Below are 17,285 nucleotides of genomic sequence, written 5' to 3'. Positions count from 1 at the left end.
GGTTAAGATTTCAACATATGACTTTGGGGAGGGGGGAGACACAGACATTCAGACCCCCTTTGCACCCACAAGCTCCTACTTTCAGGCTCAAAGCCAGTGAGCTGTTGAACTATCCAGTTATCCAGGGAAGTACAGGCTAGAGCAGGAGAACGTGAAGCTGCCCGGTTGTCCCACAGCCCCTCTACCCTCCTACAAGATGCTCTTCTTCATGCACTGCCTAGAAAAGCAGAATAGGGAGTGAATGAGGCCATGAGCTGCGAGGCCCTGGCAGTTTCCTCCTTCTCTGGTGCCTCAGTCCTCCTCATACACAAGAAGAGGGGGGTAAACGTCCCTCCCTCACTGCATACACGATGCATAAACACATATGAAGTGCCTTAAACACAGCCCAGCACACGGCAAATGCTCAGTGAATGTTTTACTCTCATCTTTTATCCAGGTAGTTTAATTAAATGGGAGTCATAGATGAGATTTCCCTTTGCTGCCCCACCTTTTTTACTCCTACTGAGGAAGGTCTGCTGAATGATTCCCTGGAGACACAGGCTGGGCAGTATGGTGCTGGGCATCTACTCAGGGAAGCCGCCAGGTAAGTGAGAGGCATTATGAAGGGGCAGGTCAAATAATTAGGATCCTTACAGCTGCACCTCATGATCTGCCTTATGCCATGTGGTCAGTGCTGTCACAGCCCTGCTCCACCAACCCTAGTGCCTGCCGCCTGTGTTCCAGCCCTGCCCAGGCTCCGCGGACTAGTGAGAACCATGTCTGAGAGATGAAGATCCCCACCTTGGGATATTATGGTATCTGGAAAGAGTCTGTGGTTGCCTTGACTATAGCTGAGTACAGTCCTACTGATCTTCCCTCTCTCCTATCACCCCCAGTCACTCCCTGGCCATTGTTCAACTTTCTCTGGTGAATACCTTATCCCTTGTCCATCTGGGAGCTAATCATCCCTCTAAGCCCAGCCTGGCAATTATTCCACCAACTCTGTCCTCTGAAAACTGGGAACTAAAGAACAAGAGTAAGCATTTATCCTGCCTTCCTAGGAGGAACTGTACTTGGTCCCCAGTTGATGAGGGAAAACCCATCTTGACAAGAGAACATCAGCTAGTAAATGTAGAAAGAATGATAGAATTGGGAAATCACTATTTTGCAACCTCCAATGAAATTGTTGATTCAGATTCAAATATTAAGGCAAACTGAATATTTACAGAGTGTCATAGTATCATCTGACAGTTGGTGGAAGATGATGTGGGGATGGGAGATGGAGCAGTAGAGTGATCTAGCAGTCAAAACTAGCATCTCTCATAAAGATCTAACATCTATAATGAAAGAGATGCTAGTTTTGATTAATGCCAAAAACATTTACCAGCCCAGTGGGGCCCATGGAAGGAGGGTGTCCAAGTAGGAGGATGGGCTCCATTCAAGAGAATTGGGCAAGTTAATAAATGACTTGAGGATAATGGGACACAGCTTTCCTGCTGCTGGAGAAAGGGCGACCAATATGGAAAGGGAAAAAGCTAGAATGAATCCTGTGGTGTTAGGTGTAAACCCGCAGTTTGGGATGCAGATGTAAATGTATACATAAATATCCTAGCTCTGTCCACTGGGAGGGTCTGGGAGCAGTAACGCCCCAGTAGCAATGAGCACACCTGGAACCAGGATCTTGGTTCTAACTAGCATTTCCCACTAAAAAGAAGTTTCTCCAGAGTTTACTGGAGAAATGGCTGATTACAGTACTGAAGGAGGAAAAGAAAAAGATGAACTTGGAACATCTAGCTCAGTCAGAAACTTAAAAAGTGTTCAAAGAAAGCAGGGAAATGTCAAAAGGACACAGAAGTTAGCTAGAATGGGTTCCCAAATAAGGGAAAATTTGAATTTCAACATAAATAATGATATAACAGAGTATAACCCACTGAATAAAACAAAAATTGATTAAGTCCACACTAATATAAATAAATGAATAAAAGGGGGGAAAGGAAGACTCTTCTGTATTTTAGAAAGTCAATTAATAAATGTAGGAGAAATGATGAAATTAGAACATCACCATTTGGCAAGGATCATTGTAATAATTCAGGTAAGAAAAATGAATGCATGATAAAACTAAAGAGCAAAAAAGGTATGAAAAATGGGATTTTACATAGTCTCAAAGTATCTCCCTGGAAGACACCATCTTCATCAAGTGATAAAAGTGAATACTATCAGTACTGGGACAAATAAATCTCATGTGCCTGCAGACAGAACACAATGAGAAGCCAGAAATTCATAATCTGGGTCTAATCAAGAGGAAACATTCAACAAATCCAAACTGAAGATCATTCTGCAAAATAAGTGTCCTTGAATTATAAAAGAGGTCAAGGTCATGAAAATCAAGGTGAAACTGAGAAACAGTTTCAAAATAAAGGAAAGAATAAAGAGAAATTTGACACCTGGGTGTGATGACCATCATAAAGGACATCACTGGATCATTGGAGAAATTAGAAACTTCTGGATGAAGAATACACAGGAATTCTTTGTTCAAGTCTTGCAACACTTAAATGTTTGAAATTACTACAAAATTTAAAAGAGAAAGATAAAAGGAAAAACTATAGCTATTATTTCTTTTCAGAAACTTTCGGAGCCTACTCTGTCTTGCCTCTGGACCTTGTGTAAATTTTGGTGGTTTAGTGTAAAATAATCAATTTGTTTACTGCTCAGCCTCCCCACAAGGATGTGAGCTCCTTGAATCCCTGGACTGAGTATTATTCATTTCCATTTCTCTTGAGCCTTGAACAATGCCCAGAACACAGTAAGCATTCAGTAGATGTTTGTGGAATCAATGTGCTGGGCAACTCATAACCCTAAGATTGGCTGCTGGGTCCCTGGACATGAAGAGTGTTGGGAAATTCTTCCAGATATTAAGCTGAAATATGCCTTTCTGCAAACCAGAAAGCACCTGCTTGCCCTGCAGCAATGAGTGATGTGTCCTGGACTAGCATCCTGCTTCTGAGGGGCACATTGCCTGCGATCTCAGGCTCCAAGGAGTGGTGTTCTTGCCTCACTGCTCCAGGGAGAACAATGGCTCCTATTTGCTTAATCTCAGCCCATTGTGGCAGCCTTGATGGCACAAAGCTCACTTGTGATTCATGTGAATGTCACTTGAGCTCCCAGAGGTTTGCAGCCATAATTCAACATTTGTTAACAGCCACTTAAAATGTCCCTGAAACAGCTAACAGGCCTGGGGGATGGAAGCTATTCTGCTAGGAAATCACTCTAAGGAGGCAACCTTGGCCCAAACTTCAAAAGACACTTACTTCCACCTCCTTCTTGCACTCCATGGCAAGAGGAACAGGCATCGCTCAGGGCCACCAGGGAGAAAGTGAGGACCTGAAATTCGGTACACATCACAGTGGACACACTGGAGCCCCTTCCCAATCACTCCCGCTACAGAGAGAGGCCCCTCAACTGCCATATGCAGTAGGAGAGGAGAAAACCGAAGGGAGCATGATCCAGAGGATCTCAAGAGCAAATCCCAGGTCCAAGAACTGAATGGACAAGACAGATAAACACAGCACTGGATTGAAAGGCAAAAAGTTTGTGTGTAGGTGGGGATGGCAAGAGAGGGAAGGGCTAGAAGAAACTCACATACTGTGCTACGCAGTTCACAAAGTATTAATTTTCCCCAACCCTAATTAAGTAACTTGCCCAAGGTCACCCAAATAGCATACGATTGTAGTATATAATCATAAAGTCATCCAAATAGCATATGAATCAAGAATATGAACCCAGAGTCTTACTCCAGAGCCCCAGCTCTTACCCACTGCCACATTTGTCAATTAGAGCATGCTCGGATTGGACATTTCCAATCAAGTCACTGATTCAGAGGCAGAAGTTGAAGCTCTCAGTGCCAAGCTATTGCCGTCTGGTTCCCTAACCACATCTGTTTCTCATAAAGTTGCCATTTCTGCCATCCAGAGTCAGATTTAAAATGGGGAAGTGCAGATGAGAAGAGTTAGCAGGGCAGAAACATGTGCACCTCTGGAGAGTGATGCTCATTTCCCAATGTAGGACCCCTGAGCCCCCCAGATGGCAACCTGGAGAAATATCAAGTGTTACCCTGGCAAGAAGAGACTTTTCCAGTTTCTCCACTGTCCTGAAGGGGGTGCCGTGGAATTGCTTGCCACTCCACCTGAGCATTCCTGAGCGAAGAGTCTGGATAGAAGACAACACAGGATTGGGTGCGGCTGGCAGAGCTGAAAGATCACGAGTACCATAGGCACCTGCTCAGCTCCCAGAGACATGGTGCTGGTGATATGTAGAAATCACAGCTCCAGGATCCACAGCCCATCTTCCCCTTAAAAGGGAAATTTTGATTCACAAAGTTGATGCACAGGGTCCCGACTGTGCTCCCACTGAAACCAGCTGCCCCAAAGATGCATGACATCAGTCCAGAAGCCACCTGCATATTCATCAAAGGAAGAGGGCTTGGGCTGGGTCCTCTCTCAGAACCAGAGTCTTCTGCCTGCATCTGTGCTGCTCCTTCTCCTGCAAGGCTGGGATGGTAGCTGGTATGTCTCGTTCTGGAAAACTGGAGTGTTGTTCTGTAGCCCCAAACCCCTCATTTGGCCTTCTGCCATAGAGGGGGCTGACTTTGCTTCTCTCTGTTTACCTGCACAGGGGCAAGGGATGCAGGTAAGAGCTAGAGGGCTACTTAGAAGCTGGGGCTCCACAACTTTGAGCTGAGCCTTCCCCTCCACTCTCCTCTGCCACTCTGCTGCAGCTTCAGCAGGTGCCAGGCTCCTGGTTCCAAGGGGGGATGACAGTAAGCTGAGGGTCCTTGGGCCTGAATTCACACCCTTTTGAGCTAAGACTCGAAGACATGCTAACGAACGGCCTGACTTCATCAGCTCAGCCCTGCACACAAAAGCAAGATGTCTTTATAGAGAACCCTATAGGCATGAACTCTAATCCCCAACAGTGCCACTATCATGCTGAGTGACCTTGTGCCAGTCACTAAACCTCTGTGAGCCTTACCTATGTTCAACTGTGAAACAGATATATTGGTACACTGCCCACTTTCAGAGTTATTGTGAGGATCAAATAGCATCTTATAAAGCATTTAGAATATAATCTCATTTTCACCAATTACGGGCTATAGACCAGTCATTTAACCCTTCTTAGCCTCAATTTTTTCCATACCAAAAAAAAAAAAAAAAAAAAAAAAAAAATCAGAGCTACAAGTATTACATATTTCAAAGGGTTGTTGTGAAGACTGAATGAGTTATTCCATGTAAAGTGCTTAGAACAGTGCCTGGGATATAGTATGTGCTCAGAAAATGTTAGCAAATATAACAGGTTTTGTAGACCACATAGTGCTGAACAAATGAGAGGAATTCTGTTTTTTACATAGTCTCAGTGTCTACAGTAGCCTATGCCCAACCGTAATAGCAGGAGCTGGGTCCCTGGCTTGATCCTGCTCTTTGCTCTTGCGGGACTTCCTGATGAGACACTGTTGATACATATTCCCCATGCCCCCACCCCCACAAAAAAAATCCCTTTGCTCCTGGATTCCCTGTCACTACGTTTTATCACCAGTTCATCTTAGTAATAATAAAAATGACAATAGCAACAAAATAGCAGACATTCTACCTCTGGCCCAATGCTAAAAGTTTCACCTATATTATTTCATTCAATGGCTGCAAACAAACCTATGAAGTACCAGTGCTGTTATTATTTAATAGATGAGGAAATTGAGACCTGGAGTAGTTCAGTAATTTGCACAAGGTCATGCACTCCTGGAACCCACACCTGTCGGGCATATGAATAGCATATGAATCAAGAATGCCATGATTGTAATAAGAGGCTAAAATACCTCATTGTATTATTATCTCAGGCGCCAAAGCCCCTTCATCCTTCCAACACTTGCCAAACTCCCCTAACCTGATGTCCCATTGTTGTCTGTCACCAGTGCTCTCGGGCAGGGCATTCTTCCTGCCAGATTAGCCTCCTTCCCAGTTCCTATAGCTGGGTCCCTCTCTAGCCCTGCCAACCCCAGAGTTATCTTTAATCCACATACCTCTCAGCCTCCCCAGACCTCTTTATGGAAACAAGCCATTACCCAACCACACCTAAGATCTAGCTTCCAGGATTTATGGCAAATTCCTATGGCAACTGCCTTGAGGAGCCATACATTCACACCTTGGAAGACCCGGGCCATTTAACAGCCTCTGCAATCCCTAGCTACCACCACCCACACACTTCTTTCACTCTCTCTGGATGAATGGAAATATCCGCTCTTTGTTTCTAGGGACTCCCACGTAGTCCCATTCTTACCCCAGGCTTCCGAGACACTTAGCTTCAAGGCTGCACGGTATTGGGAACTGAGGTCATGCTGCAGGCTGGAGGTGCTGGTTTGCATCTATCTATTAGCAGTTATTTCCAATGCCATCCATCAATGGTCCTCACCTCTGATCTCAACTACCTACTCAGGGAAATCAAAGACTCTTAGAACTGGAAGTAACTTTAGAGGTCATTAAATACAACCCTTTATCTGACATCGATCCACATCACAACATTGCCAATAAACTATTGCTTGGCCTCAGCTGGAGCTGACGGCAGGGCACAGGGCACTCTGAACTCCCAAGACAACTCCTTCCAATCAGCTGACGTCCCCCTCTCTGAACTGCTACCCACCCGTCAGCACTAGCTCTGCCCTCTGGCCTCACACAGAGAAACGCCCATTCTTCTTCTCTACAATTGCCTTCTAAGTGTTTGAAGACAGCAATCACGCTGCCCTGGACTCACCCGCTTCACTTTTCAGGCTAAACCATCTCAGTTCTTTCCTACGCCCCTCATCACTCATGGTTTCTGTGACATATGAGGAGCTTCACCCCTGGTCAGCTATACATCTCATGCTGCCTCCTGCTTTATAGATGGGTTCAAGCCACTACCAACACCAAAGGCAGTAGCTCCTCCTCATGGCTGGAAGCCAGACTGATGCACATTCAGGAGGCAATGCAGTGAAGGCTGGTAGCAGGACAGGAACAGGAAGTTTGCAGAGAGAGAAGACTTGGGAAACAATGAGATCTCAGGTGCTGGTAAAGGTATGAGCTAGGACTCAGCAGCTCAGGAGTGTGTTGCAGCTGGGAGAATAGGGACAGCTCAGCTTTAGGACATGGGCCACCTGGGGAGGGTTTTCCTTCAGCAAAAATCTCCAAAAAAGGAGCAAATGAACTGTGCCTAGAGCGGTGAATCGTAAGCAGAGAGATGCTCCTTTGAGTTATGAACAATCACCCTTGGAAATTGGTGTAGGTCCCCAGTAGAGGATACAGATCTAGAAATTGTGAGGTTTAAAGATTTTTTAAATGGGTATTTCTTTCTTTCTAAGCCAGACTTAGGTCCATACCCCTAAGCTCTTCTGCATGTTACCAAGCAAACGGAGAAGCTGAAACTGATCAATACCTAGGTTGCCTAGCAAAGCCTGGGGTGGCACGTCTTGTACAGGTGATTTATTGAGGGAATGCTCTCAGGAAAAGCCTAGAAGGCAGGGAAGGAAGCAGGATAGGGAAGGGGGAAAATGTAGGCAGAGACGTGGGTTCAGGAGAAGTCTCAGTCAGTCTGATCCCATGGGGAGCTCTAGAGTGTAAATTGCACAAGTGGTTCCATCTGGAGGCAAGAGGACGGGCATTTCATGCTTCTCCATCAGTTAGTCACTGGCCACTGGCTGCCCTCAGGTGGTGGGGAGGTGCATAACTTCCCAGACAGCTCCCTGCGAGGCAGCCAGTCAACAGAGGGCAAGCCCCCCGCAAAGGGGAGAGGTGAGCTGTAAGGTGCTCTACGCATGGCCGCATTGAAGAGGATCTGAGAGGATCAACGCTGGCTTCCACAGAGGCCCTTGCTGACTCACACAGGTAAGACCCAGAGTAGATCACCACTCACAACTGCAGGGATACCGTGATGGAAGTTTTCAGGCAGACACAGGTGGCTCGAGGACAGCATATCGAGAACAGCACTCTGAGCCTCCCTCACCCCACTGCAGCCACTCAGGGCACTGGCTGTTTCTGCTTCCACTGTATGTATCTGTCTAAATAAAACCAAACACTTAAACGGGTAAATATATCAGGTTAGAGAAGAATATAAACTCCCTCCCCTCACCCCCAACATAAGTTAAAGTTTTAGCTTCAGTGGACAAATTGAGATGAGAAAATAATTTTTGATTACATCCTATCAAATTAGAGTTGTACAGGTTGGCAAGTCCAGGGAAACCACGTACTTCAACTCCCTCATTTTACAGATGAGTAAACTGAGGACCATAGAGGCTAATTACCTTGCCCAAGGTTGTGCAACTGAAAGAACAGAGATAAATTCCAGGCAAACACATTCCTTCTCTATCACATGCTTATTTTTTTCTGAGTGTAAATTTCAATGGCCACTGAGGTAATCGATAGAGAATATACCTAAATCATGAGAAAATAAGTGCTGGGAGATGGAAAGATGCTTTAGCATCCACAGAATGACACTATGGGGAATACAGTTCTCAAATAAAGCCCAACTTGATAAACAGGCTTTTATCAGAAGTTTTCGATTCTTCAAATAGTGAACATGCTGTATTTCTGGGTATCGGAGACAGTGGCTCTCCAGTACCCCTAAGCCAGTCTGTATGGGTTGGTTTTAAGTCAGATGCATGGGAAACAGATGGGATTTTAAACTGGCAGGGGCAATGTAGGCCATTAGTTTCAGGTTACAACAGATCATGGGTCAAATGGCCCTGTTGGTCAAATTTGACATTTCAACCCAGCTCCATCAAACATAAACACTCTGACAGAAGAGAGAAAGCATAGGGCAAACATTCAGATATCCCTGGGCTCAGGTGGTATTTTCTTGGTCTGATGGAGGGAACAGGATGCTTGGTACTTTGAAATATGAGCTGCTCTGTGGAGCACCACCTTAACTTAAAAGCTACCGATTCAATCTTTGAGGGTTTTTTTTTTTTAATGGGGACACATTTCAGCTCCTCCTATAGAAATAAGTAGTAAACTAGAATTCACTTTACAGAACATTTTCTAGATCTCATCTCTTTATTAAGAAACAGAATTTCTGTAGAGAGTAAAAGAGAACCACTGTCCAGAGCAAGAAAAGGACCAATTCCCAAGTCAATAAGCTCCCAGATGGCCTTCTTTCATAAGCATTTCTGAAGATCTAAGAACCCCCAGGGACTGTGACACTGATGTATAGATTCACCCAAGGAGACATGGAGCATTAGCTCAGAGCACATGCAATAAATTCAGTTTTTCTTTGCAAGACAGTATGGTCATCGAAATAGTCAGCTCCCAGTTATTGTCCTACCCAATCATCACATCAGAAAGAATTCAATAGACCCCTGAAAGCTTTACTTCCAGAGAGCTCACAACCTGAGGTTCTACAAACTAGAAGATTCCAACCAGAGGCTGGCACTATGGAAAACTATTTGCCTAGCTTGGCAAAGATTCCTCTCCCAGGGCATGTCGAAGGCTCACAGACATCAGAGATGGTAAGGAATATGAGAACCTAATTTACATTAGTTGCAATTTAGACCATTTTGACATACAGCCCAGAGACTTCACAGAAGTGGGAGAGTCAGTATCTACACTCATATGCTGAAGCTTGCAGTGTGAACAGTCATGCAAGAAGAACCAGAGTTAACCCAGAGTTGGGCCTCATCAAGGAGCAGGGCTGGCCTCAGTCAGGATGTCTGACTTAGTGTCCAGGAACACAGCTCCATTGCATCCTAGCACACATCCAAAAAACAGTGGGACCAAGATGGCCTCAGATAAACACACAGCTGTACTATCAATAAAGTGCCATCAAAGGAGAGTAACTGACATTCAGTTGTGAGCTTAAAATCAAGGAATCTCCTAACACCCTGAAGACCACCCAGAGACCCCAGAGGAAGAGAGCACTCTGACATTGATTGGGTGTACATTGATGTGCAGACAGGGCACCAGTTGTCCAGAAGGTGAGATTCCCAGACCTGGACACACGCACAGGCAGACAGTGCATGGTTGAATGGTGCTACCCTCAAAATGCCAAAATAATGCACATCAGTAAATCTGGAATGCTACTGTGAGCAATTTTTCTCCCTTCTTTATTCTTTCCCACACTTCCCAAGTTTTCTCCAATAACCACAGATGGCTTCTATAATCAGAAAATGTCTTATTAAAATAATAATAATGGGACAAATCATCCCAATGCAGTGGGATCCCGAGTACTGGCGCCGAAAAGAGAAGCTGAAAAATAGCTATTTCCTTTTATATGAGCTAGAGTTACTTTACATTCAGAAAACTTCAATCCCACTTAACACAAACTTTGAAGACACCTTTTGAGAGGTATGTGCTAAGCTGTTCTAAGTCCTGAGAATATGAGGCTGAGTGAGGACACCATGTTGCATGGGCGGGGGAGACAGAATCACAAACGTGTAAAACTTATCAGTGGTTAACAATGAGATATCACCTCACACCTGGTAGAACAGCTATTATAAAAAAGACAAAAGATAACAAGTGTTGGCCAGGATATGAAAAAAAGGGAGCACCTGCATGCTTTTGGTAGGAACATAAATTGGTACAGCCATTGTGGAAAATAGTATAGAGTTTTCTCAAAAAATTAAAAATAGAACTATTATATCATCTAGCAATCCCTCTTCTGGGTATATATACAAAGGAATTGAAATCAGTTATGTTTAAGAGATATCTGCCCGCCCGTGTTCATTGCAGCATTATTCACAACAGCCAAGATATGGAACAATCTAAGTGTCTATTGACAGATGAGTGGATAAAGAAAACATGGTATATATATATATACACAGTGGAATACCGTTCATCCTTTATAAAGGAGGAAATTCTGTCATTTGCAGCAACATGGATGAACCTGGAGGACATTATATTAAGTGAAATAAGACAGGTACAGAAAGACAAACACTGCATGATCTCACTTAGGTGTGTAATCTGAAAAGTCAAACTTCTAGAAACACAGAGAGGCTCAGGGTGGAGGATTTGGGGAGATGTTGGTCAAAGGACACAAAATTTAGTAGGAGAAATAAGTTTAAGAGATCTATTGTACATCATGGTGACTACAGTTAATAACAGTATATTGTGTATATAAAAATTGTTAACAAAGTAGACTTCAAGTGTTCTCACCACACAAAATAAATATGTAAGGCAATGCCTACATTCAATAGCTTGATTTAGCCATTCTGCAATGTGTACATACATTAAACATCGTGTTGTACATGACCATATATGCAATGTTTACTTATGAGTTAAAACAACAAATTTTAAGAATCGGTGGTCAAAAAACTCAGATATTAAATTAAATCATCTTTAAGGTCCCTTTTAGCCCAAACACTTCATGATTCTAACACAGGGAAAAACATAATGTCTGCTTTAACAGAGAAATAAACCAACACGCTGCTTAGAAGGCAGAAGAGGAAGAGATTAATTTAGATTATGGAATGAGGAAGGGATAGGCAGTGGTTTCCTGGAGAAGGCTATGGTGATCTTAGAGCTGGATTTTAAAAGATGGGTAGGATTTAAATAAATTGACATGGAGAGAGGTGCAAAAGGAAGGAGAGTAAGAGAGGCCTGTGGGCAAAGGATTCCGTGTCAACTGAGGAAACAGCAAGTAGCAAGTAACTGTTCAATCAACAAACCATTCCTGGGCATTTACTGTATTTGGCATAATGTATGAAGAGTCCATGTTTCATGAGGTTAGATTCCTGCACTCAACTAGCCCCTGTCTGCAGAGGGTGGGGAATGAGCTGTGAGCTCTGTGATGGCAGGACTTCGTCTGTTTTTATGACTGCTACACAGTCAGTGCACCATCTGATTGACAAAGGCATGACCATGCATGAGCACACATGACACACTGTGACGATAAGGTGCACACATGGTGCCTCGGTGACCCAACCCCTGTCAGGGACTGGAGCAGGACTCGCTTCCTGCAGGTGAGTTTGAGAGCATGGGATAGAACATGGACGATGTTTAGGCAGCAGAAGTGATATGAAGGAAAGCACGGAGAAGAGTGAAAGATTAACATGTTATGAGAATTGATAACCCCACAAACACAGCAGAAGCATGTGCTCTAAAGCTGTTGTTGAAGTCCCAGTATGGAATAGTAGGAAAAGCACTGGACTGGGAGTTGAGAGAGCCAGAGTGTTGCTGGGGATTGGCCAACAGCTGCTGTGGGACACTACGTAAACCAAGGGGCCTACCCTGTGCTGGGTTTCAGCCCCATACTGGCACTTCAAGTTCTTTATCACACTGAGTCAGTAACAAATCTGAGTGGTTGGTATTACTGTTCCTATTTTAGAAATGGGGAAACAGGATAAGAAACTTGCCCAAGATCGCACAGCAAATAGATGATGGAGTTGGAATTCTAACTCAGATCTCGCCCTAAATCTCACATTCTTTACATACGTGCTCCCTGTGTAATAAGAAGTAACTAAACTAGACTAACTATGGACCCATCCAGTCTTATGCAAGAGTCCCAAAGATGCTATCTTCCTAATCCTTCACTTCCACTGTCTCTGTAATGTTATGTGATATAGGTTAAAAAGATCCACACAGTGCTTCTAAAAAGATCTCATAGTGGAGAGACCAATTTTTTTTTTTTTTTTTTGGTAAGGAAAGTAAAAAATACATTTTCCAAGAAATCTCAAATTTAAAGTATAAACACATACAACTATGGAAATCAGGTTAAAAGTACAGACTTAAGTGTCATTTCCATTCCTAGATTTGGAGGCAGGTGAGCAGAGAAACAAGATGGAACAGTGATGGGCTAGTCAGCGACAGTGTGGTCGCCACCTGTCAGCAGTAGTTAGCTATTGAGCCCAGCTGCGACCTCCATTCTCAGAAACTTCACCTGAGTGAGGTTGGGCTTTAACCCAGTACTCCAAACAGAAAAAGCAGCAGTGACCTCTCTCCCTCCTTGGTTTTATCCTTCGTAGCATTACTCATCAAGCGGACAACAATAACCCTCCTACTACTGTTGATAACAGCCCTGCCTTCCATCTGTATAGCTGTCACCATGTACAAAAGGACTACCACACATAGTGCCTCACGTGTTTCAAACTCCCAACAACCCTATGGATTAGAAAGTCATGTATTACTATCACATGTTAGATGAGCAAGTCAAGGCCTCGAAAGGATGCAAAGTACAACCCGGGGTATAAGGAAGAAAAGTGTGTAGCTGAGCTTCAAACCTATGTCTTTCTACTTTTAATCTTGAACTCAGATCATGCAACATCATGGCCAAAGACACAACCCCCATCCAAGGACCCCTTAATTCTTTCCACATTGGATCAATAGGGCAATCTCCTCTGAAATCAAAGCCCTCTTCTGTTTGCCCAGGAAGGAAAAATGTGTGCCTATCTGAAGTCAGATTGTCCCAGGTGAGACAGGGCTGGGAGTGTACCTGGATGAGCATGGAGTACCCCTGTTTACATGGCAGTTGGCATTCCACACTTGGCTTCCTAGGAACTTTTAGCTTCCACAAACAACCTTCTCCCTCTGCTAGAATCATGGCTCATTCACTAATTAAAGGGTATTACGCACTTCACTGCACACCAGCTAAGAACTTGGAATAAGGAGGCTTATGCTAAAGCATTAGCCCTGGAGAGGCCACTAGTTATGCTTTATAGAAAACAAAATACAGAAAAAAGCCATCCACCTGTGACATCGCCTCCCCCATACTTCTCTAATAAGTCAGCCACGGCACTTAGAGAAGAAGCCACCCAGCACAGTACAACCCCGGGGAAGAGACTCATAAATAAGCCAACTGGAGAGGGATGTGCAGCAGAGAGAATGAATGAGAGGGAGACCGGTGAGCTGGCTTCTTCAATAACCACCTGCCCAGGCCCTCTGCTCTCTCTGGGGTGGGAGTCCAGGCAAAAGCCTACCCGCACCCCAGGCCAAAAGTGACAGGCAGACAGAAGGTGAGTTGGGAGGATTACTCCTCACTGCAAGGTCTTGAACAAACTTGGCATCGTGTTCTCTCTAGCAGAGACTCAGCATTGCTGCCCACTGGGGCCAGCTGGAGAAGAAGACCAGCCTCCCCTGGGACTCTGCTAGCTTTCCCGGAGTGGGTGCCCTTTCTGACACTCCCTGAACAGCCTGAAGAGCAGCTTTGAGGATTACCCCCTTTTCAGTGCTGAGGAGAGTCATACATACAGGGTCAGTCCAAAGACAATGCTCAAACATATTAGTCTTAAACTTGGTGAGGACGGCAGACAATGACATGCCACTTACTGAGTAATAAACCTTATCCACAGGCAACTTGACTATTTAACAGTTATCTTAGAGCAGTCAAAAACTCAGGTAAGGCCTTAGGGCCTAACCTTTGGCCTCTGGCGAGCCCAGCAACTCAAATGATAGGCCAAGTATAAAATAGCAGCCCAGGGTCAAAAAACCTTTATTTCTGAATGGACATGAATTCAGAGGAAGCTACCAGTTGGACATGCGGTCATGAGGACGCTTGAGAAGTCAGGCCAGGGTCTGCTCCCCATCATAGTTTCTCTCTATGCCATCCTGCCTCTGTTGGCTGTGTGGTCCACGTGTGTTCGGGCAGACAGAGGAACGGCAAGTGCATTTCCAAGCCTCATGATGCAGTAGTGAAGCTGAGCGTTGCCAGGCACTAGAAAGCACAGGGTTTCAGCCTCCACGAATGAGGCATTTTCCCTATCTCTCCCCAAGCCACTTAAAGACATCATCTGTGCGTGACATGTTTTAGGATCCTGTTTGCTCCATTTAGAAGGGCTTCCAGTCTTGCTGGTCCCTTCCCCCAGCTCAGACTCACTTCCTCTTTAGCATACACTCCTGCTGATTTTGCTGTGCTTTTCCTCACAATATTTAAAAGGGATAATACAAAACGGCTCCCTCAAGAAACAGAACTTCAGCACATAGGCTGCGAGAGGCAATGCCCCCGGCACTCTGGGCTTTTCCAGAATCAGAGACAGCCAACAGCAAGCACAGACACTTCAGGCAGAGAATGGTTGTAGCATTAAAAGAACCTCGGAGCAAGAGGCTAGGGAATCCGAGAAGGGCTGGATAATGGATGCACCACGAGAAAGGTTAGGAATGTCTTAATTAGGCAGAGGACCCCAGACAAGTGTTGACAACCCAGTCCAGTCCCTTTCTAACTGCTGCACCTGCCATCCCAAACTTGCAATTGCATTTTGGCTCAAGGCTCCAAGACTCAAAAGCTCTCGATTCTCCCCGAGGCACTATAGGGGAAATAGCCACACCAGACTTCTGGAGGGCCCCACGAACCTTGATATCCCAGACTTGCCTCGCAGCAAGGGGGAGTCAACAGCTGCTATCTGACCTGCTGCATCAAGTTATGCCTAGCAGCCCACTAATTGGGCAGAGAACCGTGGCAGCAACAGCTCTCTTCCCATCTTTCCCTCTCTGCCCCCTCCACTAAGCCCCATCCTGAACGTAAGCCACATCCCCCTCTGCTTTTCCTTTCTCTTCAGCTCCACACTCCTCCTCCAGGCTTTCCAATCCCACAGCTGCTCGCCCCCTCCCCACACCACTCCTCCCACATCCACATTATTAAGCAATCGTACAGAGAGAAAACCGAGCCTTTGAGTTTCAAGCTAACACTCCCAGAGAAGCCAGCTGGGACCGCTTCCCATTCCATGGGCTTCTCACTGACCCTCCTGCACACGAGCCTCCACCCAGACCCTCCTCTCTGCCCAAGCCCTCTGGACATCTCTTTGCTTCAACCTGCCAGCAGACCAGATGGAGACCTGGGGTCCCCGGCCCCTCCTCTCCCCACATGGAGCTGAGAATCCACACAAGAAAAGGAGACAAGGACACTTCCACACCTTTGCAGCATCACCTGCTCCAGCAAGCTCCCAAAGCCACTGGAGCCATCCAGGCGGCCTGGGCCCCACAACCCCCTCTCTGACAGCTTTAGCTCCAGCCCAGCCCACAGGATGCAGTGCCTGATGCCACTTCCGAGCAGAGAGAGACAGACAGAGAGAGAGAGAGAGAGAAAGAATGCCACCTCATCAATGACAAGCTGTTCCAATCACACAGCTCGGACACCAGCGCCTCGGACAACAGACAACCCAGGCCTCTTCCCTCTGGCTGGGAGGAAGCCAACTTAGCATGTCTGGGGAAGTGATTCCCCACGGCAAGCACTCCTGCTCACCCTCCATATTTGAACTGACAGCAGTGCTCCAACCCAGCAGGCAGCCTTTCCTACAACCAGTTCGAACAACTCTGACCAACTACCCTCTTTGCCTTCAGCCGAGGCACTGTTCTCTCTCACCTGCTCCAAAGCACAGGGAGACCCCAAACCCAGCAGGAGACCACCGGCGCACTACTTCTTAAGAGAACCAAACACAGAATGAGCTGAAAACCAAGTACTCACTGTGGTGAAGTCTTGGTGGCCACACTCCTGCCCCTTGAACTTGCAGTAGAGCATCATATCCTTCAGGTCGTGGCCCACACGATGCAGAAACTCCAGCATGCTGAACTGCTTGGGTTTGTAGTGTCTGAAGTTGGCCTTCTGCCGAAGGGCCTCCAGCACCGTGGGGTCAGCCAGATGTGGGTCCGGGATCTGCAGGTTGACGTCGAGCAGGGCCAGCAGCTCCCCGGCATGGTACAGGTCATTGGTGGTGAGCCTGGAGAACCGGAAGCCATTGAGGTTGCAGAGGGTGACAGCTGGGAAAACCAGGCTTTGGGCCACCACCTCATCCACCTTGGTGACATGCTGGTAGGAGAAGTAATAGGACACCCTCTCGGAGCTCTCCACCAGCAGCAGGCCAAGGGAGCCCACGAAGGCCACTGCCCAAAGCACCCGCCGGATGGTCAGTGGCCCATACACGAAGATGTGGCGGATGCCGTGGAGCGTGGAGGTGTTGGCGAAGATCTGGATGCTAGACGGTTGCAGGCTGCCCTCGCTGGGGCTCTCCTTGAGGTCCATCGGGACTCTGTGCAGTTCTGCAACTGGCTTCAGGTTGATGGAATTTCAGGGAAGAGTTCCCAGTCCTCAGGCTCTGCTTAAATCTTGACGTTCAAAGGAGAGAACGCCAGGCGAGCATCAGGCCAGACGCCGTGAGTTTATCCAGAGAGCCCCGCCGCACGCTGACAGGGGTGAGTGTTTATATAAAACCCATTCAAACTCTAGCTCCTGATTTTTTCCAGGCGATAAGGAGGGCTGGTTTTATTTAGGGAGACACCAAGGTGATGTGGAAGAGATGTGGGTGGGAAGGGAGAGCTTAGCCAATGGAAATAAAGTCCTCCCCCCTACACACGCCACTAGAGACAAGA

General features: G+C 46.1%; 1 protein-coding gene across 1 annotated transcript in view; it reads right to left on the bottom strand.

Annotated features, from left to right (window-relative positions):
- The window catches only part of ASIC2 (acid sensing ion channel subunit 2), a 1,040,351-nt gene extending 1,023,413 nt beyond the window's left edge, over positions 1 to 16,938 (bottom strand). Inside the window, exon 1 of the mRNA XM_063111598.1 lies at positions 16,384 to 16,938. Coding sequence (XP_062967668.1) covers positions 16,384 to 16,938 — 555 coding nt within the window. The remainder of the gene's footprint in view (positions 1 to 16,383) is intronic.
- Between the last annotated feature and the right edge of the window lie 347 nt (positions 16,939 to 17,285).

This window comes from Cynocephalus volans, chromosome 10, assembly GCF_027409185.1.
Source record: "Cynocephalus volans isolate mCynVol1 chromosome 10, mCynVol1.pri, whole genome shotgun sequence".
NCBI classification, from domain to species: Eukaryota; Metazoa; Chordata; class Mammalia; order Dermoptera; family Cynocephalidae; genus Cynocephalus; species Cynocephalus volans.
The sequence above is the reverse complement of the archived record's forward strand: the minus strand, read 5'-3'. Positions and strand labels throughout refer to the sequence as shown.